Source organism: Python bivittatus, unplaced genomic scaffold, assembly GCF_059951505.1.
Source record: "Python bivittatus isolate LINGU-HERP-01145 unplaced genomic scaffold, Pbiv_v1 ctg000080_np1212, whole genome shotgun sequence".
NCBI lineage: Eukaryota > Metazoa > Chordata > Lepidosauria > Squamata > Pythonidae > Python > Python bivittatus.
The window spans coordinates 35,665,929-35,693,921 of record NW_028277035.1 but is presented as its reverse complement, the minus strand read 5'-3'; the positions used below and the strand labels follow the sequence as shown (position 1 = coordinate 35,693,921).

Sequence of the window (27,993 nt, the reverse complement as noted above, 5' to 3'; positions counted from 1 at the left end):
ATCTCCAGAGGGAGAATGTTCCATGAGGTGGGTGCTACAGCAGAAAAGGGACGACTTCTAGGTCCCACCAACCCACATTCTGTAGCCGACAGGACCCGAATCATGTCCATCCTGCCTGATCAGAACAGACGGGTAGAAACAACTGGGAGAGATGGTCCCTCAAGTAATCTGGTCCCAAGCCATGAAGGGCTTTAAAGGTGACAACCAGCACTTTGAACTGCACCCAGAAGCTGATTTGTGTAGGAAATCAGCTCATCTTATAAAGTCCTTTCTTTTAACAAACAGCACTCTTTCTTCATACGGGAAATGTATACGTACCCTGTGATTAATGCTAATGTTGCATTCACTGCATGTACAAATAGCTCTACCTGTACTAATCACTTGTGTGGAATCCACAGACCTTCCTACATAAAACTTTGTTTTATGACAAGTAGTCCTGAGATCTTGACTGTGAAATTATGTTCATCTTCTTACACTACAGAATTACTCAGTCATGTTCCAATTCAAGTGTTCTGTTCTGTTCTTCTATTCTTTATCAGATTAATATCCCACCGCAATCATAAAAAGACACTTGATGGACTTCAATAGAGAATAAAATATAGTATTACCAATAAAAAGAATCTTAAATGTACATTAAAATGTCAATTCTCTGGAAAAGCTGTCTTCAGTTTTTTCCAGAAGGCAAAAACTTCCAACAGGAGGTCATTCCAGAGAGCTTGCCCCATCACTGAAAATCCATACTTCCACACTTCATGCATGCACACACACACACACACACCCTGACACTGACCTGAAAATGGGGGACAACCAGCAGCTTCTCCCAGCATAATCAAAGTGTAATACAGTCCAACTGTAATGGAGAGATGTGGTCCTGTAGGTAACCCAGTGCCAAGCTATAACGGGCTTTATAAGTTAAAACCAGCAATTTAAATTTGAAGAGTTCATTCGGTTCACATTTTTTGAACAACTGAAGTGTTGATTCAGTTCAAATTTGCCATGTGATTCAAAGAGTGGAGCTGATTCAAGTAGAATATATGATTCAGGTTGTTAAATTAATTTAGTTCAAAGATGCAGTTAGATAAACATTTGTGTGCACATCCAAATCTACAGATTGTTTCAAAGATAAATGATTTGATTCAATGCATTAAATCAGTTTTGAAAATGTGATTTGAAGACTCAATCCAAAGGAGTAATTTAATATACTTTTGAATCTAAGCTTTGTGCAGGTTTAAAAGCCACATGATTATATATTTTAAACTGCTTGCAATGCATTAAGGAATGTATGTACATGATGAAGAGAGAGATCTTTCTATTTTCTTTCAAAGAATGAAATTTAAAATCACACTGAACTAAACCAAAAATTAATTGTTTCTATTACTTTTGAAAAAGCTGAGGATATGTATGTATACAATATAATATATATAGTATATATTTATGTTAAAGTCTCTTACATAATTTATGGAAGATTAGGAGAATAGCTAAGCTTTTATTGGGAAGTTTGCTTTCATGTAAGTGCTTTACAATTAATAGTGAGACATAAAAAGAAATGTGGCATTAGAACTCTGTTTTCCAGCAAAGTTCTTGGATTAAATATAATTTGATGTCTGCCGCTGAGTTTTGTTCATCAGTGCATGCTGAGATACAGACTTCCATATTGGAATAGTCTTTTAAATTATTGAACAATAATAATTGTAAATTAACTCATAGTTCTGGTAAATTGGGTAGAGAGATTTGAGAAAGAATATTGGTAATATTATCCATCCATCTATCCCACCCATCCACCCCCAAAAAGTTTGTCAAAACACTTGTCAAAACACTTCATTCTGCCAAGCATCCTTTTTCATATTTCCTGTTAGCATAACTCCACACGTTTCAGTGGCACTCTGCAAGATAGTTCTTTTCATTCTGTTCCAGACACCTCTCAGATTTATCTTCCATTCATTCTGTTGGGAGATTAAGCTACCTTCTAATATTTCTAAGTATGTCAGTATACTGCATTAGCCAAGCTGGTGAGATGCAGGTAATAGAATGTTGGCTGGCAGCATAGTTTCTAGATTAGAGATCCTACTTTGCATAGGTTGTGTAAGAACATTATTGGGGTGAGAATGGTAATTGGTAAGTATCTCCTTAGGAAAAAAACATATTTCTTTTGGATATGTGGCTTAAGCATAAGTCTGTTCAAATATATGCATGACAAAGGAATGAAATATAAATCTAAAAACATGATTGAATTTATTGCTTATGTTGAAAGACTGAGAAGATTAGTGAAGGATACAAAGCTGAAGAGAATGAAATGAAATGAAGAGAAAGAAAGTTGAACATGGGACTGTTCATTATTTGGAGGTGTCAGGAGTGGATCTTGGGGGGAAATGGACATGGGAAAAAATAAAAGTAGAGTGACTTGCAGGAAAGTATAAGTCCTGTATCAAAAGCATTAGAAAAAGAAGTTGTGAGAATTCAATAATACAACTCCACTTTATCTTCTTTGGAAAGAGTGTGCAATAGATAGTGACAAGCTAATATGTGTTTAGTTTTTTCCATTTTTATTGCTATTGTATACAAAAGAGACAAAAAGAAAAAAAGACACTGAGCCAAAAAGAAAAGAAACAAAATAAAAATAGCTTTTTAAACAAAACATTAAAACATGACCACAGAAATTAATATTGATCAGTTTTTCCATTATGTTGATTAAGAATCAGTTTGTACACAGTAGCTGCTTGAGGAGGGAGTAGAGCACCACTTTCTGAAGTACAGGTAGGACCATCCCTTCCCTCAAGGATGAATTCACCATTCCCTGGACCAAATTGCACATCATCTCCTCAGAGATCTTGACCAACCGGGAGGGACACATATCTAACACACAGGTGGTTACCTGTCTCCTTTCTTAGGACCACAGGCTTAAACTACTCTCAGATAACTGAGCTGTGCCTCAGTCAATTTCACAAAACTTTCTCGGCTGGAGTTCAGCTCAGAGTAGATCCAAGTGACTTTACCAGTCAGATAGCTCAGATTGGCCTCACAGTAGCCCTGCAGATGTTCCTCTGGCCTCTTCTTCCCCAGGAGGGACCAGGCTGCCAACTGGCTAACTGTGAATGCAATAAGGGCAGAAAAATAGTTTCATTTTGTTATACTTACGGCCACAAGGAGATCCTTAGTAAAGGTTTTTACCTGCATGTGGTCAGATTACCTTTTTGTCTTCCACCAGTGACACTCTAGGCATCTCTTCGGCCATTTCATCTTCTACAGTTCTTCTGAAAACCTGGGGGTTCGCTAGGGTCCATGAGCAGAGATATACCACATAGGTATGATATGATCAAAGGCTTTCCCCCCTTTCATCTACAGAATTACTGTTTTTTTTTTCCTAATGTACACTTTTGTAATTATTTTATCTTTAGTTGTTTCTTGCAATGTAGAAGGCTTTAAATGGCCTTCCAAGATGAGGCAGATTTTATTATATTGAATAATTTAAAACCTGAAGTTTTTCTTTTTCTTTTCTTTTTTAAGAAACTTATATTCTTCCAATTGAAAAATACATTTATCTACAAGTTAGGTAGGTCAAATATGTATTGGTGGCAACTCCAAATTCTATTTTGATTAACAGGTCTTCAGAATGTGTAGTGGAGAATAGAAATAAGGGATGCAGAACAGTATTATTTAATATTGGTAATTAAATGCTCTGTGAAACACACTGCATTTATTAATTATTATGACCTTTCTAAGGGTCATCTGGAAGTTTTACTTAAGTGCTTTGAGCATCTTTCTATTCTACTAGCAGTTCAGATAGTTTTGGCTGGAGATTTTAATCAAGTTTTAGATTCTTTGTTAGATCATAACATTACTCCACCAAAATTTAATTCCCACATATTGAAAGTGCTACAACCATATATGTTGGAGTGTAAGTTGGTGATATACGTTGACTTTTAAATCAATCACAACATGGATTTAAACCAACATCAAATATATTTGTGACTTGATTATTTATTTTATAAATCACAATCTTTAATTGATTGCAGAGATCATCGCCATTTAGGTTGTATTGCTATACCCAGTTATGCTCTAGTAACATTTATCAAGTAACATAAGAAAAAAGTAATGCTGCTTTTTCAAGCTGGTATTTAAATACATCATTACTAAAATATTTATATTTGATAAAATAGATGTTAAAATATTTTGAAGCTTTTTTTTAAATAAGTAGATATTTCATAAATTTAATAGTTGTTTAGAGTGCTTTTAAGGCATATATTTATAACTGTATTATCACATGTCTCATAGAAAAAGAAAAATAAGAAATTTAGACAAGAAAATTTGGAAAATAAAATTAAGGAATTTTTGAATATATATGCAAGACAACTTACACCAGAATTATGTAAAGCTTTTAGGTTCACTAAATCAGAACTTTATTCCCTTTATGCATGATAAAAAATATTCATTGCTGTGTATAAGGAAAAGATACTGGGATCAAGGGGAAAATCTGGTAAATTATTGATGTCTTGATTGAAATCATAACAAAGTAATAATTTTATTATTAAAGATGGTCAAGGCAAAAGATATAATGTTTAATAAATCAGCATTTTTGATATAAACTTTTTAATCCTGAGTCAAATATTACTGAAAAAGGAATTTATTTTTTTTAAAATAAAATAGTCATACTTATGATCAAGATACTTCTAGCTGCCCCTTTATTTCTTTAGGAAATAGATACTATTAAATGTATGAAGCAAGAAAAGCTCACGTCCCTGACAGCTATCCTACTTAGTATCTTATAGACATATATTGTCTTGCTTTTATATGGTTGGAGCTTTATAATGGTGCTTTAAAAAAATGTTTTAAAAAATTATTTCACCTTCTTTTACCGAGGCTCAGATGTGTTCAGTAAATTATTTCTTGTTTGTAAAAAAATCTCATTTCAGACATCCGTGGTGTGTAAACCCATGGTTTGATGCAGGCTCATCTTTCTAAGTGGACAGTTTAGTATTGCCTTTTGTGGAATCAGTACAACTGGAGGCTTATTCATGCAAGCAAATTTTATTTCTCAAGAGGGTTCTTCCGTGCTGTCCACAAAACAAACAAGCTCTGAAGCTGACACTTGGGGACAACCTTTGTGAGGAAACAGATCGAGTTGTCTATTATGTCTAGGCTTGCTAATGTTAAAAGCCCTAGTAATGGAGCTCTCTGATCTGCTGTTATTCTCTTAAAGTAATAGTGATATACCTCTGCAACATATGGCAGAATTTTTCTTCTTTTTAGTTGTAAGGAAAGAATGAGCCTCTGAGTACAAAAATCTTTCCCTCTGTCAGCCTTATCTAGATCCTGGGTTAAATGCTTAAATTTTGTTTGGCCTGAGGTCTGCTAGAAGTTTGTTTTTTTAAAATAATTAGGAATGTGTATTCTTTAATTTTTTTAATATTCATCTTTACCCTTGGGGGTAGATATACTAGTATGAATCCAGAGCATATATCCTAGGCTGCTCTCAGGGGTACCAAATCAATAAAGCCATTCTCCCTTCCTTTTTTCAGAAACAAAAAGAAATGGTGGGAAAGCATGGGTGAAGTGCAAATGGAAGATATTATAGTCTAGATCCTTCTCATAAAAGTCTATGAACAACTCAGAGCAGTTGTATGATAAATACCGCATGCCAAAGTATTCCTGTTCTAAGTAATTAAGTGTCTTTAATTTCCTCCTCCTAAAGGAAACCCAAACCCAGACTAGTTTTCACCAATACATATGGAGAACATCAGATTAAAGAAGGCTGGCTTAAGGTTTATACACACCTTCCCTCTTTGCTGACATTACTCTGCTATATGAGAATGAGATACAGTTAGCCAGAGGTATCCACTGTGAAAGAAGGCCTTTGACTGTCATATGCTCAACCAAAAGACATCTAGTCCAGCATTGTAACTCACATGGGGGCCAGTCAGGTGCCCATGTAGGGTCTGTAGGCACAGAACATTTCTATTATTTCTTAGCACTATACTAAGTATATATACACTGCACTATATATATTTGTATAGAGCAGTATCTGCTGGCTGGGGAATTCTGGGAGTTGATGTCCACACATCTTAAAGTTGCCAAGGTTGAGAATCACTGGTATAGAGTAATTACCGCAGTATCATATTTATTACCTATTTCTTTTCTAATGGTTGCTAATTATTTTCACTAGTATTCGTTGTGTTTCCTAATGCAGGAAAGTATAGTTGGCTTGTTCCTGACATTTATTTAATATGAATCCAGAACATAAACAACATCAGAATATTGCCTTCCTTTGATTTCCCTCTGTTTATGCCAACAGATCTTGCTTTCACCTGAACTGTCTATGCCCCTTCCAATCAGCCTTCCTTTCCATCATATTCCCTATTGCTTGTTTTTCCTTCTCCAGAACTTCAGAAGGATATTTTGTCTTACACGCCTCTGATGCTAATTTACCAGTATTTTTTAAGGTTGTTGCTAGCTACACTGGATTAATTGCTGCAAAGTGCAGTTTCTGATTTAACGTGAATTTTTCTGGTGTGCTTTTATACCTTAACCAATTTTTTTTCCTGCATTTAATATTGTTTAGTTATAGTATAGATTGGGAGTATAGGTGACTTATCTGATCCAGTACATATTGTTGGAATACATTTTTTAAAATTCCTTCAAGTGTGGGTCTTCAAATACATTTGAATCAGCCACCTTCCTTGCAATTAATTAATTAATTAATTAATTAAACATTGCAATTAAGCATTTTTCATTATCGTGGCTCTAAGTTGGAAATCTGGATGACTGGGGAATCATGGAATCAAAAATGATGATGAGGTGCTATTTGAAAAACATTTGAAAGAGGTGGCTTGCAGAATGTATTAGTACAAGCATGACTCCTCTCCTTGAATTGTAAAAACACCCGTGTTTTTGAAAGGCTCACATAGCTGCTTCAAAAGCTGCCCCACATCTCTATGAAGGAAAAATGGCTGCATATCAGTTCTGGTCCAAGCAGAGCTGTTAACATGTACATGTACACAAGCAAGTAGACAACCGAAACTAATCTTTGAAGGAGTCGTACAAGCCTTTCTTGGGGATGCAGCCAGATTAACCCTTTAAGGGAGGGATACTCTCAAAACATGTTTGGAATACTTTGCTACTGTTTACCCGTATGATTCTAACCATTCCTGAAATGTAACTTTTTAATGTTTAAATAGGATGTCAGGCAACAATGTTCCAGTGCATACTGTTATCCAGAGTGCCTCTCACAGTTCATCCTGTAACAGATCCAGCACGACAAATAGTATTGCCTTAAATTCAGGAAATGCTTCTAGATAAATTAATGGAAAATTGAAGTTGCATTCTTTGGCAGGAGGCAAACATAGCTAGCAATTATACATCTAAGAGATATATTGGACAAGACAAGAGCCAATTAAATCTGTATTACAAGAATTGACAATTGTCTGCTTACTTCTCTGCTTTTACAGTGGGGCAAAAAAGTATTTAGTCAGCCACCAACTGTGCAAGTTCTCCCACTTAAAAAGATGAGAGAGGCCTGTAATTTTCATCATAGGTATACCTCAACTATGAGAGACAAAATGGGGGGGGGGGAATCCAGAAAATCACATTGTCTGATTTTTAAAGAATTTATTTGCAAATCATGGTGGAAAATAAGTATTTGGTCAATATCAAAAGTTCATCTCAATACTTTGTTATATATCCTTTGTTGGCAATGACAGAGGTCAAACGTTTTCTGTAAGTCTTCACAACATTTTCACACACTGTTGCTGGTATTTTGGCCCATTCCTCCATGCAGATCTCCTCTAGAGCAGTGATGTTTTGGGGCTGTCGCTGAGCAACACGGACTTTCAACTCCCTCCAAAGGTTTTCCATGGGGTTGAGATCTGGAGACTGGCTAGGCCACTCCAGGACCTTGAAATGCTTCTTACGAAGCCACTCCTTCGTTGACTGGGCGGTGTGTTTGGGATCATTGTCATGCTGAAAGACCCAGCCACGTTTCATCTTCAATGCCCTTGCTGATGGAAGGAGGTGTTCACTCAAAATCTCACGATACATGGCCCCATTCATTCTTTCCTTTACACAGATCAGTCGTCCTGGTCCCTTTGCAGAAAAACAGCCCCAAAGCATGATGTTTCCACCCCCATGCTTCACAGTAGGTATGGTGTTCTTTGGATGCAACTCATCATTCTCTCTCCTCCAAACACAACGAGTTGAGTTTAGACCAAAACATTCTACTTTGGTTTCATCTGACCATATGACATTCTCCCAGTCCTCTTCTGGATCATCCAAATGCTCTCTAGCAAACTTCAGACGGGCCCAGACATGTATTGGCTTAAGCAGGGGGACACATCTGGCACTGCAGGATTTGAGTCCCTGGCAGCATAGTGTGTTACTGATGGTAGCCTTTGTTACTTTGGTCCCAGCTCTCTGCAGGTCATTCACTAGGTCCCCCCATGTGGTTCTGGGATTTTTGCTCACCGTTCTTGTGATCATTTTGACCCCACAGGGTGAGATCTTGCGTGGAGCCCCAGATCAAGGGAGATTATCAGTGGTCTTGTATGTCTTCCATTTTCTAATTATTGCTCCCACAGTTGATTTCTTCACACCAAGCTGCTTGCCTATTGCAGATTCAGTCTTCCCAGCCTGGTGCAGGTCTACAATTTTGTTTCTGGTGTCCTTCAACAGCTCTTTAGTCTTGGCCATAGTGGAGTTTGGAGTGTGACTGTTTGAGGTTGTGGACAGGTGTCTTTTATACTGATAACAAGGTCAAACAGGTGCCATTACTACAGGTAACAAGTGGAGGACAGAGGAGCCTCTTAAAGAAGTAGTTACAGGTCTGTGAGAGCCAGACATCTTGCTTGTTTGTAGGTGACCAAATACTTATTTTCCACCATGATTTGCAAATAAATTCTTTAAAAATCAGACAATGTGATTTTCTGGATTTCCCCCCCCCCATTTTGTCTCTCATAGTTGACGTATACCTATGATGAAAATTACAAGCCTCTCTCATCTTTTTAAGTGGGAGAATTTGCGCAATTGATGGCTGACTAAATACTTTTTTGCCCCACTAGCTGCTCTGCTTAATTAACAGCCCTACAACAGTCAGAATTCATTGGGTAAATTCTTTTCCACAATAGTAGTCGCCACGCTAGAAAAATAAGTTTGAAACACTTCAGGGTGGTTTTTTTTTGTTGGTTGTTTCTGTCCTTTTTTGTTTTTGCATTGCTTTAAAAAGTGTTGAACTTCATTGAAAGGACAATAATACTGGCTATTGCTTGTTGGGTTTTAGATTGGTAGTACTGTAAAGACTGTTCTGTAGGCTATTTTGTCATTCTCTAGTGCTGCTGTCAACATTTCAGTATACAGCTTTGCATTGCTTGGTTTTGTTATTTCTATTGTACACATGCAGCACTGAATGTATAGTTTATAAATAAAGCAAAATAAAATAAAAATACTGCCGTTGTACAGTATATTTACGCAGGATAATGTTTGATTAGCTGTTTACCGCAATATCTGTAGCAATAAAGTACATATCCAAAAGGAAAAAAATGCTGAATTTAGGATTATCTCCCCCACCAAAGAAAATTATTAGAAAACAATGTTTCTATTCCTCTTACCATACTCTCAATTAATCTAAGATAATCCTCCCATTTGGGAACAACGTTTGGGGGGAAAAGCCTAGTCTACTTTTCAAGTAAATACTGTCAACTCATAAGCCACTGTCTCATTTCTCTTTGTTATGATTGCACTTAAGCCAAAGAAATGCTTATCTGAAAACTTCATGCTTGCTACTGTCCAGTTTGTAAATGCTCAGGTAGAAAATGCCAAATACCTCAGGTGCTTTGAAGAAACAGTATTACCGAGTCTTTAGTATACCTACACATTGCCAAGCATTCAGGTCATGTTGAATTATTAATTTGGGAACATAGGCAAACATTGATATTATTCTGTGCCTATACAGTATCTGTCCTGGTTTACTTTAATATATTTTGTATCTATAACTTAACAAGGTTTCTTTTCTTTTGAATGATTGAATTTGAGGGTTTAAAAAATCTATTCTTGCTTATGGAGAATGGCCATTTCAGAACCATCCCAGAGGGAGGGATTTTTCCTTCTTGAAAAACATTCTCTGTTTTTAATGATGTCTGCTAAACATGTTAGTTTGTAGAAGGTCAAGCAGTATGCAGGAGTTTGCAGAAGTAAAAAATGGCACTTGATTTACACAGAGACTATTAAACTTGTGATATTTTCAAAAGCCAGGTTTTCTTGTTTAAATTTTTCTTTAATTTGAATATATGTACAAGGTAGAAATCTTAGTTTGTAACTTTTCTTAAAGCTGTGATTCCAGTGTTGCTTGGTCATTTTCAGTATGTCGTTCCATTTCCAACTGATATGACATGTACATGCATACCCTTAGGAATTTTTTTGGGATTGATACCCTTTCTCACATTTTTGGAATGCTTCATTCCATCTTCCAAACCCTCCATCACCTCCAGCTGAAGGTAACATTTGATTTGAGACTGTGTTCCCTTTTTGCAGACTTTGTGAGTCACTGGCTGAGCAATGACTTTTTAGAAATAAGTAAATTGCCATGACACCATAAACTACTGTCTATGTACCATTCTGTTGTTCCACTATCATTTTTTAAAAACTTGGGTCAAGAAAAATTGAGAAATATTTTGCTGATTTTAATGTCTTTCTTTATATTTAGTTTTTAAAACTTGTCTTTTGCTCTTTGCTTTACCTAGAATGTTACCAGTTACACTAATGCATCAGTTTTATTTAAAATCAGCAATGATGGCAAAAGCAATGAGTGTTTGGGATTATGGGAATTGTACTTCAGTATATCTGGAGGTTATCAAATTAGGGCAGGTCGCTCAGGATGGTACAAATGACTGAGTTTTTAATTTCAATAGCCTTCTTTCTCTTATTTTAAAACTATTTTTAGATTTTGATGACCAGCTTTTTTCTTTTAATAAGTTCACTTGTACATTCCCAGTATGTTTTAATTCCTAATCAAATGAAGACCAGAAAACAAAAACAAATCTTTTGAATAATTACTTGAACAATGATACTGCTAATGAAGTAGCTTTTCATGGGAGAGGAGGGACTTCAAGATACCCAGTGAAAGAAGGAAGACTTTCTTAATAGCAGCGAAGTAAAATGTAGCTTAATGTGTCATAATTTAGACCTGTGTTTCTCAACCTTGGCTACTTTAAGATGTCTGGACTTCAACTCCCAAAATTCCCCAGCCAGTGTGCAGCCTTGCAGTCAGGATGGCCAGTGGACTGGGTTTTGTGGATTGTAGTCTAAAATATCTGGAAGGCACTAGGTGGCCTATCTCTGGAAAGTGCTCCTGAACTTGCATTTTGTCTGGGGATTCTAGAAGTTGCAGTCCAAAACACACCTGGAGGAAGTCAACTTGGAGCAGTTTACTGGAACTTCATAAGGCCACAGGCAATCTTCAATGTTGACTAAGACATATTCCATTTCCATATTGTTTTTAACATGTTTATCATTCAGTCTCCTATGACAGCATGCCTCACAAGAATACAGAATAGATGGAATATTTTCAGAGGAGTTAATTCTACTATTTTAGGGCTTTCCTCCTTCCTGTTTTTCTAAAAATAAAGCTAATGATAAGAGCATATTTTCCTCCATTGTTGTTGTTATGGTTGGTTGCACAGTCAGCCAAATGTTCAGACTGGATTTGGCATTTTTATCCACCTATCGAGTCCTTCCCAAGGACCTGGGATAGGCAGATGTTGTTTGATGATGTTAAAGGTATATAAGGGTACAAGCTGTTCCAAGTAAAGCTGCCCTTTGCAACTGACTGATGGTGATTTTGTCAATGCGGATGGTGTTCAAGTGGTGCTCCAGATGTTTTGGGACTGCACCCAGGGCACCTGTTACTATTGGTATTATCTTTGCTTTTTTTTTTTTGCCACAGTCATTCTACTTCTATTTGCAGGTCTTTGTATTTTGTGATTTTCCCCAGTTCTTTCTCTTCTCTTCTGCCATCTCCAGGTATTGCAGTGTCCACTATCCAGACTTTTTTGTCTTTCTCATCAACAAGTGTTAAGTCTGGGGTGTTATGGGGCAAGTGCTTGTCTGTTTGAATTCTAAAGTCCCAGAGCACTTTAGCTTCTTCATTTTCTATTACTTTGTGTGTTTTGTGGTCCCACCAGTTCTGGCTTGCAGGCAAATGGTATTTCTTGCAGATATTCCAATGCACCATTGTTGCTACTTTGTCATGCTGTTGTTTGTAGTCAGTCTGTGTGATCTTGCAGCAGCTAATTAGGTAGTACACTTTTCTTCAGCTTCTTTGCACAGACGGCATTTGCTGTCTGTTGTTGTCTTCTCAATTCTGGCTTTATATACATTGTTGTTGTTATTATTATGTTGTATATATTTCTTCAACAGCAGTCAGACTGCATAGATTATTATCTATCATAATGTTGCATCTTTCAGTTTTGACCTCCAGCAAGCTTCTTTCTTCTGACAACTGCTTGGGGCTCTGGGCACATGATGCTTCACAATGCTCAATTCTTGTTGTTCCCATATATAGTATGGAATTTGTCATGTGCATACCCTCAGAGCTTATTATGTGAATTTGCTTGCCTCTGAACAATACTGTATACAATTATTACCTGCTTTTTTCTTCTTTTAAAAAGATGTGACATGGTCCAGTTTTTTAAAAACAATCTGCAGATAGTGAAGAAGTGTGATGTGAGAGATAATAGATGTTGTCTTCTAAGGCTAAATTAAATTTAAGCACATTCATACATGTGCTGTTTTGGAAGTATATGCTAATATAAAAGTGTGTCATTTCCCTTGTTGTGGCTGTCCTGTGCATCTTGCAGCAACATGTAAAGCTCAGACTGTTGTGATGTTAATGAGTGTAGGAGTTTTAAGCAGTAATATCTCATGGACAGCAGCTCTATCTATCATGTGCCAGGGGATAAACTATCTGATTCAGATATGAGAACCTAAGTTCATACATATGTTCTCAACAGTGTTAGACATTTTGCATGCTAGGCTTTGAGTCAAAAAGTGTTATGAAAAGTGTTAACAGTAAATATTTTTGTAGAAGGTATACTGGTAGATTCCATGAATGGGGACACTCCATCCTCTGCAATTCCTGTAAGCCAAAATTGCTTTTCTGTGAGTATGCTTTGCTATCATTACGTGGCATTCGGGCAAGATAATATGTAGCTATCCTTGGCCATATCTTAAGCATAGTGTACACATAGTCGCCTCCATTTGTAGTGTACTTTGCTAGTCTTCTTTAGGATTAATAAGAGATGTTTGAAAAACATTTTGCTTATTGAAAGTATAGAGAAGTTCTCATTGGTTATTTGAACGGTATATTGCTCAGTACAATGTGCACCCAGCTACTGTAAATTACTATAAATTATTGTCTGCTCTAAGACAGTGGCATTGAGAAAATAGCTGGCTCACTAACTACTAAGATCAGCTTGACAATATTTTGATAAGAAGTTGGAAAAGGAATGCATTTTACTTTGTTACACCAAATAGACTTACACATCTAATTTAGTATTGCAAAGTTATTCCTTGGCTTTCAAGAAAATTGAAAATTCCACTGAAAACTAATATCAGAATTCAAGCTTTACCTTTGTAGGATTCCTTTCACCTTTATGAAAATGTAAGCAGAGCTCTCTTTAGACAATTAGCTAGGGTTTACTTTCTAGTTCAAAACAATGGTGCAGTCATGTTTTAAGATTATTTCTGGAATGGGCTCATTTGAGGTGGTTACCTTTGAAACACAACAATACATTGCATTTTTTTGTTTGTTATTTCCTGCTCTAAATTCAGTGCTGAAGCATAATATATAATTATGTAATTGAACAAAGGGTTTTTAAGAACTGCTTTGCATAAGATGTCATCTGTTCTGGTCTTGAGCAAGCAACCTGGATTCTCACTGAGTATTGTTGGATCTAGATTAATCCATGAACTTCTGACTCTTGTTAAGCCCTACTTGGATTGTGAATGTCATGAAATTGCAACCTCATTGTTTAAAATGTCACAAAGTTTACATAATTGTCTTTTTAAGTTTAACATTTTCAAGAGACAAAACCTTAGTTGTTCCCGAGACATTCTCAGAAACAAGCCTGCCTAGGGCTATACAAGCTGATTCCAGCAAAAGCATGAGTTTCCCCACTTTCTCATTGCCTTAGCCATGAACTTATCGGTTGGTTTGAGACAAGCTACTTTCTGTCAATCGTAGCCCTTCTCCCTATTTGTTTGATGTGGAGATGAAGACAGTGTTTCATAAGATGAGTTTAGTAATATGGTAGGATGAACAGCTTTTATAACACTATTTAAATATAAGGACACTGCCCTTTGCATATTATTCAAACTCTTCTTTTAATTTGTCTGGGAGGAAACCATCCTTAATTGGCAGGGGATACATAGTGACAGTTTATAGCTATGGAGGAAAGTCTGGAAGGGGGAAGAGGCAGACAAGTGTCAACTCCTATATCCACCTCCTGATCTTTAACTACATTATCTCTGTACCAGATTTTAATCTCTTCAAAATATAAATTAAACAGCATGCAACAGGATTGAAAAGGATAGTGAGCTGCTCTTTTAAGTTACTGTTTTTGGCATTTGGTTATTGAATTTTCCCAGGCATATGTTTTCAGTTTTCTTTAAAGGTCCAAAGGATCTGTTTCTAGAAACTGTTATTAGATTGAGGTTAATATTTTTGAAAGAAGTCAGGAGATTGCAACTGCAGTGTTTTCACCTGGACTACTTCCCTGTTGAGCTTTTTGTCCCAAAAATTTTTTTTTGCCAGAATAAAGTTTATATGAAGTGAAGAAAGATCAATAATTAGGTATAAAGCATTTAGATCAAGGGCATTGCTCTGTTGCCTTGTGCAGGTTCTCGATCCCACTGAAGGACTATTCCTTCGGGGGCCAAGGTCTGCCAGATCCTTTTGTATAAACAGTTCAGTAATATATTAGCCAGGTGGCTGGAGATATTTTGGTCAGTGTTTGCTTTGAAATTCAAGGCACTAAAAGCTAAGTAGCAAATGTGCCAAGCTGCAAAACTTGGAACACGCTCAGATGCGTAGGTTTTCAAGTCTGTACAGTTGATTCACTAACTTGCAAAATACTTTGCCTGATGTGCTCCAGACCTCTTTGTATGTATGGGCCCTTTCTTGAAGTAGTTTATTCTGTGATGAAAGAGTACTTTTTAGTATTATACTTATCTTTAAAACAGCACTTTATTCTGCTCAGTAACACATTTCCTCAAAGTATACCACCAGATTTAACCCCAGTTTCATAGTGGCTAAACTGGCTTAACAAAACACCCTACCTGTGTTCACATAATATGGTACGCCAAAAGAAATAAAAAATATTATGGCTCAATTTGATGCCTTATTCATACAGTATGCTAAAACATTGACTGGAGTTCTGCCCAGGCTGAACCAAAAAATGTCCCATCCCACTTTAGCTTAGCATTTTGTACAAATGCAGCTTCTGACCTGTCCATGAGTGGCTTTCTGTTAGTTAAATTATGTTCCCTGGGAGTCATAGTGTACTTCTCACATCCCTGCACACTCACCTTTATCTCCCTCTGTTATATACATTATTATCTTCCTAATGGGCTCTAGGTCCACTATTCAAGCCATCAGGCAGATCCCACTTAAAATACTAATGAGGAAAACAGTGTTCCTGGTGGCTATAACATTAATCAGGAGAATAGGGGAGCTGAAGCACTATCAGTTAGTGATCTAAGGTGAACTCATACTTCTTTGTCACAAGAAGTTATACAGTATTGCCTAACTTTTGTCCAACTCTATCTTATGCTTAGGAACATGTCTTACACATAGAATATATCTGAAGGACATCCTAAAGACCCCTCTGACATCTTTTTTGTGTCTTATGGCCCAGGATGGCAGGGCAGCACTCCATCATTAGCTGTTAGGAACAAGAATGTTTAACTAGTGGCAAACAAGTCCCTAAAGGAGTCATGCTTCCAACACTTTGCTTGGTGAGAAAAACTATTCATAGCAGCCCAATAAGTAGGGGTTCCATTAATGGATATTTGCAGGGTGGCTTCCTGATACTTCCACATTTATCAGTCACTATTTAATAAGTGAATCTCATCAGATGCTGTCAGTCTTGCAAGGTAGTCCAGATGAGAAGCTACCCAGATAAACGACAGGTAGTCCTCGATTTATTACCATTCATTCAGTGACAGTTCAAAGTTATGACGGCACTGAACGAAGGGACTTATGACCAGTCCTCAAGGTTCCCCCACAGTCATGTGAACAAAATTCAGGTGCTTGGCAACCAGCTTGCACTTAAGACCAATTCAAGTGTCCCTTGGTCATGTGATCGCCATTTGCAGCCTTCCCTGCCAGCTTCCCACAAACAAAATCAATGGGGAAGATCGCAAGTTGCTCGGGTAAGTCTTCCTCACCCCCACTTTCATTGCTCATTGCTAAGGAAATATGGCTGTGACATATCCCTGTAGTATCAACTTAGTCCAGCAACCTAGGATGGTAATTGGATTTATCACAAGATTCCTTCTGCTTACTAATAGACCTCCCCCAAAAATAGGGAAATTCCCTATAAAAGAAGGGAAAAACTTATCTGTGCTTTGAGTATTGTGATGATTTATTGTTTACAAGCAAACATGGTTCAAGTCAGTTCCTGTCACTCCCAGGATAATAGGAATTTCTCCTTAATCCTGCCTTCTTACTGGAAGAAGGAGTTAATCATTGTCCAATGACCAGAAGGATACTTCAGGTTAAGTCCAACCACCTTATAGCATAGACCTTAGGGGAAAAAAGGTGGAAATTGCTGTATATGCCAGTATGGAAAAGAAGGTCAGGGAATACTGTGTCCTTTGGAAAGAGTACTTCAGCCAAAGATCTGAGATTTTGAAAATGCTGGTTTATATAAATGGATGTTCAAAACAATTTCAGGAAATGTGGGTCCAGCAGTATCATAAGAGAAATTTATGTTTCATCTCTGTTGCTCATCACGTGGAATGGAACAGTATGAGAAAAAAAAAAGACAGCCTTTATGCTATCTCCTGCAATTACAGGACTACCTATAATTTAATACTCTGTTCTGCATTCAAAAACAAACATTATTTTATAATTTGGAAGGGGAGAAATGGTTTTAAATACGTTTATAACTGCTGTGAAGAAAATTGGAAGCTGCTGCTTTAACTATCTTTCTGTTGTCTTTTTCTATTTTTTCACTCTTATTGCTTTAACACTTTTTTCTCTTTCTTTTTTCTGTTTCTTTATATTGTTTTGTGTTTATCTTTTCAACTTTGTAAACATTTTTCAATAAAACCTATTAAAAACATAAACATTCTGGGTTGGAAAAAAATAAACAATCTGGGTAGGAAGGAAGGCTCACATCCAACTCTCCCCCCACCCCTATAACAACTGATTGGAACCTTCCACTTAGGAAGGAGCAGAACCACTTTAAAATGGTTTAGGTAGTCCAGAGGGATCCACAGTATCAGAAGCTGCTGAGAGATCTAGCAAAACAAGGGTGATTCCATTTCATTCCCACCATTACTTGTCTATGTAAGATAAGAATGTTGGTTGATTTATTAATATGAAGAAGAAATATCAAATGATTTGGTCGAGCTTATTCTTTCCCAGCTATGTGGCCTTAACTTCCATAATCTACAGCTGAGGCAGATGCTGACAACATCTATATATCATTCCTTTAAAAAAAAAAAAAGTGGGGGAAGCCTTTGGCCTTTACATTGAAATAAATTTCTTTACAATCAGTAGAAATCTTTCTTTAAATTGAATTACATTCTATATTTCCCTGGGAGATTCAGAAGAACCTTCAGCATGCCTTGTATCTTAAAAGGAAGGAAGTTTTCCTTGCTCAGGGATTGGGCAATGGCCTCCTAGACTTATTTTTATTAGCAGCAAAAGAGATCAGGTTTGTCAAATCAGTTGTAGACCCTCTCTAAAGGGCTGTATTGCATTGGTGGGTCCCAGGAGGTGGACCTTCCCTGCTGTGACCCCTGCCTTGTGGAATCTTCTCCCTCCAGAAGTGAAATTAGCCCCATCCCACCTAACATTCTACAGGTCCCTCAAGACCTGGCTATGTGATCAGGCCTGGGAGTCCCAGGGGACCAGGGAGATTCTGTGATGGCTCCATACTACAGTTAACATCATCCTCTCCTGTTGTGTGTGTTTTTCTAGTTTTTATAATTTTGATTATTGTTTTATATATATTTATAGGTTTTTTAACTGAGTGTTGTTCACCACCCAGAGTCACTTTTTTGTGAGATGGGTGGCTATGTAAATATGATTGATCAATCAATCAATCAATCAGTCATGTGGATAGAGGACAGAAAGCAAGCTGCAAATAAGCCAAGGTTAGCCAGATATATCAAGTTGTAGCTATGCAGTGTGTGAACGCACTGTGGAACACCCTTGCTCCAGTGATCTGGCAGGCCCCACCTTTTCAGCCTTCTGGAAAGCCATAAAGAGCTGCCTCTACCTCAGGCGCTGGGGAAGAGTGAGGTGGGAGCCTGTAGATGGCTTGTTGGGGCACCCCAGGATGATGGCTAGGCATAGGCTTTTTGTTTTGTTTTGAGGTTTTGTTGCGAGCTGCCCACAATTGTGTTCTGAGATGGGTGGCTATACAAACCTTTTAAATAGATAAATAACTTGAACATGTGACAGTCAATCATAGAAAAGTGTGCACCTGTAATGAACTTCTTTTTCATTCTGTTTACAGATGCATATTGCAAAATAATAACTCTTTAACGAGTCCTCTGGATGGAGTGGGCCAACGTGTTAATAACATTTTTTGTTGACTATCAGTCTCACCTTTAGCTTTGCTGAAGTTTTATTTCTGCCAGGTATCTGATTGTGCGCTATTACATAGAATCACCCTGGTTTGTAAATGCTTTGAATGAGCTACAGTTCCTATTTCTGTGCCAGCACTGTCTGGGCAGAGCCATCTTCTGTTTCCACTCATTGGCTGAATTTAAGACAGGGAAGGAGGAACTTTGCTAAAAAGGAAGTCTGTAAAACATAAAATCAAGGCTGAGAGGAGTACCTGCTGATCTGCTATCACCTGCTGAAAAATCATATGAATGTGAATTTGATTTTGTCTACCATATTCTTCTGGCTAAATCAATAGTATGGTTTTATATAGGACACTTAGGAGAATCCTTAATAGCCTACAGTAATAATTAAATACTCGCCCCATTCATTGATTTTGTTTCCCCAAGAGCTGCCTTGTGTGCCATCTGGCTAAGGGGGCAGTCTGAGGTCCTGTAGCCTTCCCTTAATTATTTATGCTGGCTTGTTTGTGAAGCAGCTGTCATTTCAGACATAGCTGGAAAACACACCTTGCAGCTCTAGCTTTTTGAGCCTCAGTTAGCCTGCCACAGAGCAGTGATGGTGGGAATCTTGTTTCATTAGTCTTGGACATTTTTTTCATGTTAAAACCTTTTGCCTAGAACTTTAATTCAGCCCTTTGATTATTTTTCCCTTCTTCTTAAACTGCTGATTTCTGAAATTCTGGACTCCAAGTTGCACACAGTGTATCATGACTTCAGGAAATAAACTGAACAGATTGTTTAGATTGTTTTTTTGCAGAGAGGCTATTTTTGTGATTCTCCAATGGCTACTCTCAAGCACACTGGTTGCTATAGCAGTAATAACAACATAATTTAGCACAAAGAAATCCTCTTTTGAATATGGGAGAACTAGTTAAACTTTAAGACAGTTTTGAAAAGTTAATCCTTGTTTCAAGTATAGGTCTGTTCTCACTCCCCAAAACTTGTTTAGTTTTACAAAATGAATTTCCTGTCATAGGGAAGCCTGAAAATCAGCCAAAATAGTATTTGCAGTATCCTTTATCTGTCTTATTTTGGACACCATTTCCCTTTGATTAAAAACAGAATATTTAATAACATCCTCACTCTTCTTGTTCTTAATACTAGAGAAATTAGGAATATTGAATTAGTTAACATTTAGTATTTTCTGAAATACTTCTTTTGGCAAATTAATAATGCCAGGATTTGCTGGGCTGGGTACAATCTTGTCTCTTGCACAGTATCAAGTTCAGTGGGCCAGTCCTTACATGAATATATTGTGTGTTAAGTGAATACATGCTCGCATAAGCAGAGCAATTTATGCTTAGATACTGCTGTATTTATGTGATGGTATATATCTGCTTATGTGGGGTGCTCAGAGATAATCCAAAATCAGTTCTGATCGCATTCTTTTGCTCAGTTGTGCATGTTATTATCTTCCTCCTTACGCTCAGCCTGTTAGAGGTGTGTATGAACCAATATCTGGCCCTGCCCACTGCTACTCCCTAAACAAATGAATAAAGTGAGTGCAATATCTAATTGGTGCCTCTTTTTTTTTTTTTTCATAAGTATCCTGACAGAGAATTATATGTATTGTGTGGCAAGCTTCTGGTCAAGGTGACTTTCACAGGAATCTGGTTTATATATAACCATTTAACTACAACTTTGCTGTGGGCTATTTCTAAAGTGGTCCACGGTATTTGAACTCCTGCCCAGAAGCATAAACCATGTAAGAACATACTGTATATTAGATTTTTAGAATTTACTTGATTTGGGAACATGTTGCTCTGACTAGTATGTCTCTGCCTAGGTCAAAAGGATATTTATTCCTTCAAAATTAGCAGAAGAAAAAAGATGTTTTGCTCCTACCTGCTCCATCCTCCCCCCTTTGAAAGAATACGGGAAACTAGCAATACATTGGTTAACATTATTCCCCCAAAACCTTCCTTTTGCAACAATACTACCATTTTCTCATCTCGTTTCAGGTGACGTTGTGGATATCTATCAGCGAGAGTTCCTAGCACTGAGAGACCGTTTACATGCTGCAGAACAGGAAAGCCTCAAGCGGTCAAAGGAGCTGAATGTAGTCCTAGATGAAATAAAGAGAGCCATCTCTGAAAAGCAAGCCCTACGGGATATAAATCGGACGTGGAGCAGTTTATCTGGTAAATCCGGCTTTAAAAAAAGATGAGCTGTAGCGAGGTCTGCCTCAACCTGATGCCAAAGGCAGTGCTGGCTGGAAGGTCTGGGAATTGGAGTCCATCAGGTCTGGAAGCACCAGTTGTGGAAGGCCGACAAAGAGCATCTGCTATGCAGATATTTTGTAGGTCACTGAATGTAATAAAGGGTGCTTAAAATTTATGGAAATGTTATCATTGAATCATGATACCTTGGAAGGGACCTTAGAGGACATCTAGTCTAACATCTGTTATTTGTAGAGAAGTAATATATCATTAAACTCACCATGCATGAAATGATGTGAAAATTATTTAAAATGTTCTTAGTCCACTGAAAACATATCTAGTTATCTTGAACATGCAAACTCATGTTGTAGATGGAAGTTATCCCATTTAAGATCGCATCTTTGTGTCCTTAATCCTTTGCAACCACATTATTCATACCCGTGCTGTCGTAGCTTTAGTTTTGTGTGAACTCAACACTGCTGTTTGATTTCTAATTTCCTCTGATGCTTTCCTGGTTTCTCTAGATCCTTTTTCTCCATAGCCTTAACCAGCTGATCTCTGTAGGCAACCTGTAAATAGTCCCCTTTTGCACAGAAAAGTCTTCCTACCCTTATGTGCTTTTTAAAATTATGATGATGATGATGATGATGATGATGATGATGATGATGAACCACCTTTAACACCATCAAGCAACAACATCTGCCTATCCCAGGTCCTTGGGAAGGACTCGATAGGTGGATAAAAATGCCACATCCAGTCTAAACAACTGGCTGACTGTGGGACCAACAATAATTTATTAAATTTATATGCCGTCTGACTCCCAGCAACTCTGGGCAGATTACAAATTGTTAAAAAAATTAAAATCATTTAAAAGCAAGGAACAGTACAAAAACAACACAAAAGAACAAGGATGGCAGAGAAAACAAACCTGGATGAGAACAAGGAAAAGAAAGAACAGGGTCATCGGTCATCCTTGCCAAAGGCCTGGGAGAAGCCCTTCGAAATACCAGTAGGGCGGGGGCAATTCGTATCTTGGGAGGAACCTCGTTCCAGAGGGCAGGCGCTGCTGCAGAGAAGGCATGCGTCCATGGTCCAGACAGATGGCACTGTTTAATCGATGGAACCTGGATTGTGCCAACCCTGCCAGATTGAATCAGCCAGGCAGATACTATGGGAGACAGGCAGTCCTCAGGTAACCAGGCCCTATGCCATGTGGGGCTTTATAGGTAGCAAGCAGCTCCATGAATCACACCCAGAAGCAAATTGGCCACCAGTGCAGCTCACAAAGCAGAGGTGTTACATGGCCATAGAAGAGAGGCTACATGAAGAATGCTGCTGCTGCTGCTGCTGCTGCTTTGGTGCCACCTGGTGGTGATTATGTAAGCACCTTGAATAGGCTGCGTCAAAATATTTAAGTTGGCTAATTTATAAAGGTGTATAACTGCACTCAAAAGGAGTATAATAGAGAATGTTCCTCACTTGAATTGAAATTTAAGGTATATGTTTCTAAGAAATAAAATAGTGGCGTCGCTTACAATTGGATTTTACATCCATATGCATACTGGCTTCTTTTCATGGATGCATTTGGTCTTCCCAAGTGGCACAAATTTAGGACATAACTATTGGGGATGTGCAGTGTTTAGATTCAGTGTCCAAAAGGTGCTCTCAGTGATGCCTGGAGTACTTTTGGGTGAACCAATCTAAAGAGCTGCATAGCCCTAATAAATATTAGAGAAAATTAGGGTTCTGGGATTTGATATAAATACAGAAGTCCTGGCCATAAATTTCTGTTCCTCTTCTCTCGAAAAGCCTGAGGAAAAGTGAAGCATGGATGCTTGGAGCCTTAGGTATTTCATGCTAAACTTAATAGGATTAGAGGATACCAGTGAAAAAGATTGTACTATTTCACCAAGCGGTCGCCTTAGCTGGCTAGATGGTGTATGAAAAGGTTATGTCCGGCCAGATGGGTTGAACATATCCATGGGTTCGCCTGTCTTCCCTAGATGAAACAAAATTGAAACTCTGGAATATCACTAACAAGAATGTGCTGCATCTTCCAACCATCTTCCATCATTTGCCACATTTGTTATCGAAGGAGAACAGTCTGCAGCCAGCGATACACGTGGGACAAGGGCGCACTGGAGGTAAGTGGAGCCAGCTGTTCATCCAGTGGCTGTTTCCTAATCGTAACTGGTTCAGACGTGCAGTGATTGGAGTCCCACAGCATGCTAAGCCCAAGTATGGCTGGCTTGTTTGTGGCTTAAGACAGGAGTTCTCAAACTGGGTCAGGCCCCCACGGGGATCGTGAGCAGCTTAGTCACAACATTCAAAGAGTTTTGCCTCAAAGATGATAGTTCAGCTTGCACTTTTGAATATTACCACATTTTTCTATCTACCCCCTTTTCTTAGCATAGGCAAAATGTTCTGTAAAGCTACAATAATATTATAACCTTTAAATGGTTATTTAAGTTACAGAATGTCATTTTGTTCAGCTTCTCTTAGAAATATTCATGCATCTGTAGCATCTCCACCGGCATTGCTTGTGCTAGTACATCCACAGACTTCGGATTGTCAGTAGAAGCATATGCATTCATAAACTCTGGCATTTTCATCTGCTGTTTTAAATGTCTGGGCTTTTGAAATGGAAAAGGTTTTCTTGGGTGGTAAGAAGAAAGCTAAAAATGACCAGTGTACTGGTAGCACTTAAAGAACATTTTGCATAACAATCCTAAATAAGCAAGTAAGGGTTTTCTATAATTGGCACTACAAAGGAAAATTATTAATAGAAAACAAATGTGGAATAGGAAATGAGTATTGCTGTCTTGAAAATACAACTCAGATTTCAGGAATCATGCAAAAATAATCCTTCCCATTGAAAAATATTTTTAAAGTAGACTTTTTAAAAATTTCCAATGGAATGGTTTGGTTTTTTTTAAATTGAAAAGATCTATCATTGTTTTATTTGATACATAGTTTACATTTTAATTATTAAAAATAAGCAGTATATTGATAACTTGCCAATCTCAATAAAACTATTAATTTTATTTATAGCAAGGGAGTTACATAAATCCATTTATCATTCTGGGGGTTTGGTATTGCAAGGTTTTAAAATCCCTGGTTTAAGATTTGGTATGAACTCAGAGTCCTTTGGAGTGGGGCAGCTAATAAATTCAAATAAATATTGTGGTATGCAGCTTGTAACTTAAGGCATAGTGTATATGTAATCCCAGCCAATTATACTTTATTCCATAGGGCATGTTGAAAAAAACTATGATTTAGCATGTGTGTGAACCCAAACAGTATCATTCAAGATGTGTATTGCTTTAGCATTGTAGAATCAGTTATATATAGAATATTTACCTACCTACGTATGTAGTAGAATTTGGGTGGGGCTACATTGGAACTGGAGACCAGGGTACATTACACTGAAGCACAGATAAGTTTATTGACAGGCTGGAGGCAAAGACAGGGCTTCTAGCACTGAAGATGTTACCTAGCTGGGTAATGAAACGTTTGCAAGAAAACAACCAAGCTCAGAGAACCCCAAGGACTCCATAGGAATGACATTACAGTCCCTCTTTATACATGTGATTGGATATAGCAGCAAGGCATTTCACTGAATATATCATATCATGTGCTTAGGGAGATCAGTGAAACAATTAGGCCAGTGTTTCTCAACCCTGGCAACTTTAAGATGTGTGGACTTCCAACTCCCAGAATTCCCCAGCCAGCTTTGCCAAAATTCTTTGCTGACTGGGGAATTCTGGGAGTTGAAGTCCACACATCTTAAAGTTGCCAAGGTTGAGAAACACTGGATTAAATTATCACTATGGGTCAGAACTACAAAGACAATGAGGCTTTGAAAGAACGAAGCAGTATTTCTAAATATAGTTTCTTTCTAGGGAGTTATTTTCTTCTGCTTTCCCAGAAAGTTATTTTCCCAGGGAGTTATTTTCTTCCTGCTCACCTCCCAATATATTTCCCCAATTTATCAGCATTCCTTGGCCTTCTAAATGTTTTACAGCTAAGCTGACAAATTTAGTTTCCTAATTTGGCCCAGTTTGACACCATCTACTGAGCCAGTTCTTTATTTTCTCTGGGAAGATGTATTTGGGTAGGAGCTTTTAGCTTGGCCTCAAATCTCCTATATGTACCATATTTATGTGACAGGAAAATAAAATTTTCCTTAACTAATTACCTATTAATTGAAGGTTTTATAGATTAATAGTTGTGAATGGAAGTGCAGGTAGGTGCAGAGATCCAAAAAGATGACGATTAGCTGTTGCTTGAGAAGGACTGCTTGTCTGGTGAATTTAACCCTTTCTGTAATGCCTAAATGGCACTTGCCTTTTCTCTTTCCCTCTCTAGTTACTTCTGCACCTTGTTTCATCTCCATCCAATCTTGTTCTCATCTTTTTCTCCCCTTCCCAGTACAGCTGCTGAATTCACACCCAATGCTAAGTCAGGATTTTTTTAAGACAGTGCATTGTTAAGTAACTCATAATGGCTTTGTTATTGCATTATCAGCCAGTCTAACAGAGCAGAAATGAAAAGTGCACCACAACAGAGTGACAAGATAGCTGAGAGATATTTATCTTACTGGGAACTTATCAGTTATTTTCTCTGTGTCCTTTTCACACATCATTTTGATGTCAGCTAAGCTGGCCTTGAAGAGAGAAGAAAGCAGTGGAAAACTCCCTGAAGCAGCTGGAGACTCTGCCATGGACTTCCTTTGCCACTCAACCACTGGCAGAACATTTAAGGCAGGCTGACAAAGACACAGTGACTCCAGAAGGAGATGAGTGGTATAGATTTGCCCCACCTTTGTTCTGGCTTCTTAGGCTGTGGGTTTGGACAAAGTTACTATGGTCCATAGAAATACCACCTTGCCTACCTGAGAATCTTTCTGAATTGGGGCAGGCATCCCAATTCACCAATAATACTGTTAGTGTGATGTCCTGCCCCTACTGCTGCCAAATAGCCTCTTTAGCAAACTGGAGGTATCAGTAGAAGAGAATATCTGTAGCTCAGGGTTGAACTGTGGAGTCCTTGGTGCTCTCTGAGCTTGGCTGTTTGCTTGCAGACGTTTCATTACCCAACTAGGTAATATCACCAGTGCAATAACAGTGGTAACATCATTACTTAGTTGGGTAATGAAACATCTGCAAGCAAACAACCAAGCTCAGAGAGCACCAAGGACTCCACAAACTGGAGGTATGCTGGAGACTGAGGTCCTGGTCTTTCCCTGGTTTTCTGAGAGCTTCAAGCAGTGAAAAAGAGTAGGCAAAAGTTAGAGTAAAAGTGGTGCAGGGCTTACAGTGAAGCAGACTAGACACATGTTAGTGCATAGATGTGCCTATCATGCACAAAGAAAGCTTTCTTTGTAGCCTACATTGCACCCTCAAGAGCCATCCATCAGAACTTTTTAAGGGCATCAAGGAAATCCAATATTGGAATCTTCAAAGACCAGCTGTGATATTTGTATGGTACTTTGAAGATAAAGGGGTAAGCTGAGATTGTAGAGATCATCCTGGAAGGCTAGAGGGGATAGGGAGAAACAACCGAATCAGTTTCCCTTCTGGTAAGTAGATGTTTTATGACTCGCATTCATTGGGTCAGAATGCCTATATTGTGCTCTCAAAATCTGAAATGTGCCCATCAACCTCAAAGTATTGAGAACTCCTAGCTTAGCATTATTTATGAAACCAACCACTGTCAACGTGCCTTAGTAAATGTGTGAATTCAGCCAATATGATCATTAGATACAAAAACATACAGTTTTTTGCTACATAAAGTAAATGTTTTTATGTATTAGCTAGTTCATTGCAACTATATTGAATCTTTTCCCTGGAAGCTAAGGCAGCTTACATGGGAATCTCCCAAAATTTTACCCCATAAATTGGGTTGGATTGAGGGAGAGTTATTGACTCAGTCATTCAGAGAGCTCCATGGAGACTTGAAATAGAGTATTCTCAAAGTTCAACAAGTTTGCTACTGCAGAACTTAATCACTTTGAAATGTAAAATGTAAGATTTTCTTCTTGATTCCCTCTTCAGTTTTTTTGGTTTGTTTTTTTTTAAACACTGTTGTCTTTTTTTAAAAAAAACTTTCTGTACAACTGCTGCGGTGATCTGCATAGTATGCCCTTTAATGGTGCTTATGTATTAGTTCATACCCAAGAATATAGGAGAACTGACAGAATTGGGAATTGAACTCCTTTTGAAAGAGGTGTGAGATAGTGAGAAAATGCTTGGTTGTTAGCAAGGTCATTTCAAGTCTGCTTTGTTTTGCTCCTTTACAGTATCAGTAGTCATGGGGATCCCCAGTGTCAAAAGGGAGGTGCATTCATATCTGACAGATACCCTGAACTCCTTGATCTCCGAGCTCAACCAGCAGGAGAAGGAAGATTCTGTCATTGTTGTCCTGATTGCTGAGGTAACATGATCCTTTCACTTCTGAATCCTGCTTTGATAGCTCTGTATCCCTTTATTGTCTACCTGACAGGAATTTGGTGCTGAACTGGGAAGCCACCGTTAGTCATAAAATAGCAGGATGATTTTCACATGGCTATGAGCCAACTTCTCCTTTGGCACAGAGAGAGGAGTCTAACTTCAGGCTGCTGTCCGACAAGGATCATCGGCCATATCCTGCCAATGGGGCCTGGTGGGCTGTTTCAAATGTGAAACAATGCTTGGGCGCATTCAGCTGTGGAGGGTTAATATATTAGCAGAAGGCTGCTTACTGCCCTACCAACATTTGTATACCTCACCGTCGTTTTAATTTCAGTTGTACTGGGTTGGTTGATGTTTGATCTTACAGAGTTTAGAGGGAGTTGTTTGCTGAAATGCTGTCTCTAAAAGAGACAGTAGACAATTGCCTTGGTGATATTCTCTCAGGATTCATGGCAGAAATAGTAAGACTGAGCTGAAACTGAGGCATGTGCTTTTTCCAAATGAATGTCTTTAATCAAAACAGGTTTTGAACTCTGAAA

The 27,993-nt window shown here is 38.0% G+C and overlaps 1 protein-coding gene across 3 annotated transcripts in view; it reads left to right on the top strand.

The window, feature by feature from the left end:
• The window catches only part of MGAT4B (alpha-1,3-mannosyl-glycoprotein 4-beta-N-acetylglucosaminyltransferase B), a 119,382-nt gene that overhangs the window by 50,057 nt on the left and 41,332 nt on the right, over positions 1 to 27,993 (top strand). For 2 of the 3 annotated variants that reach the window (XR_015794782.1, XM_088133833.1), the window contains exons 2-4: positions 20,805 to 20,984; positions 23,006 to 23,146; positions 27,304 to 27,437. Coding sequence is in view for 2 of the 3 variants with exons in the window: in XM_088133833.1 (XP_087989959.1) it covers positions 20,805 to 20,984; positions 23,006 to 23,146; positions 27,304 to 27,437 (455 nt within the window). In the remaining variant the exon portion in view is untranslated. The other variant, XM_088133834.1, reaches the window with a different exon arrangement.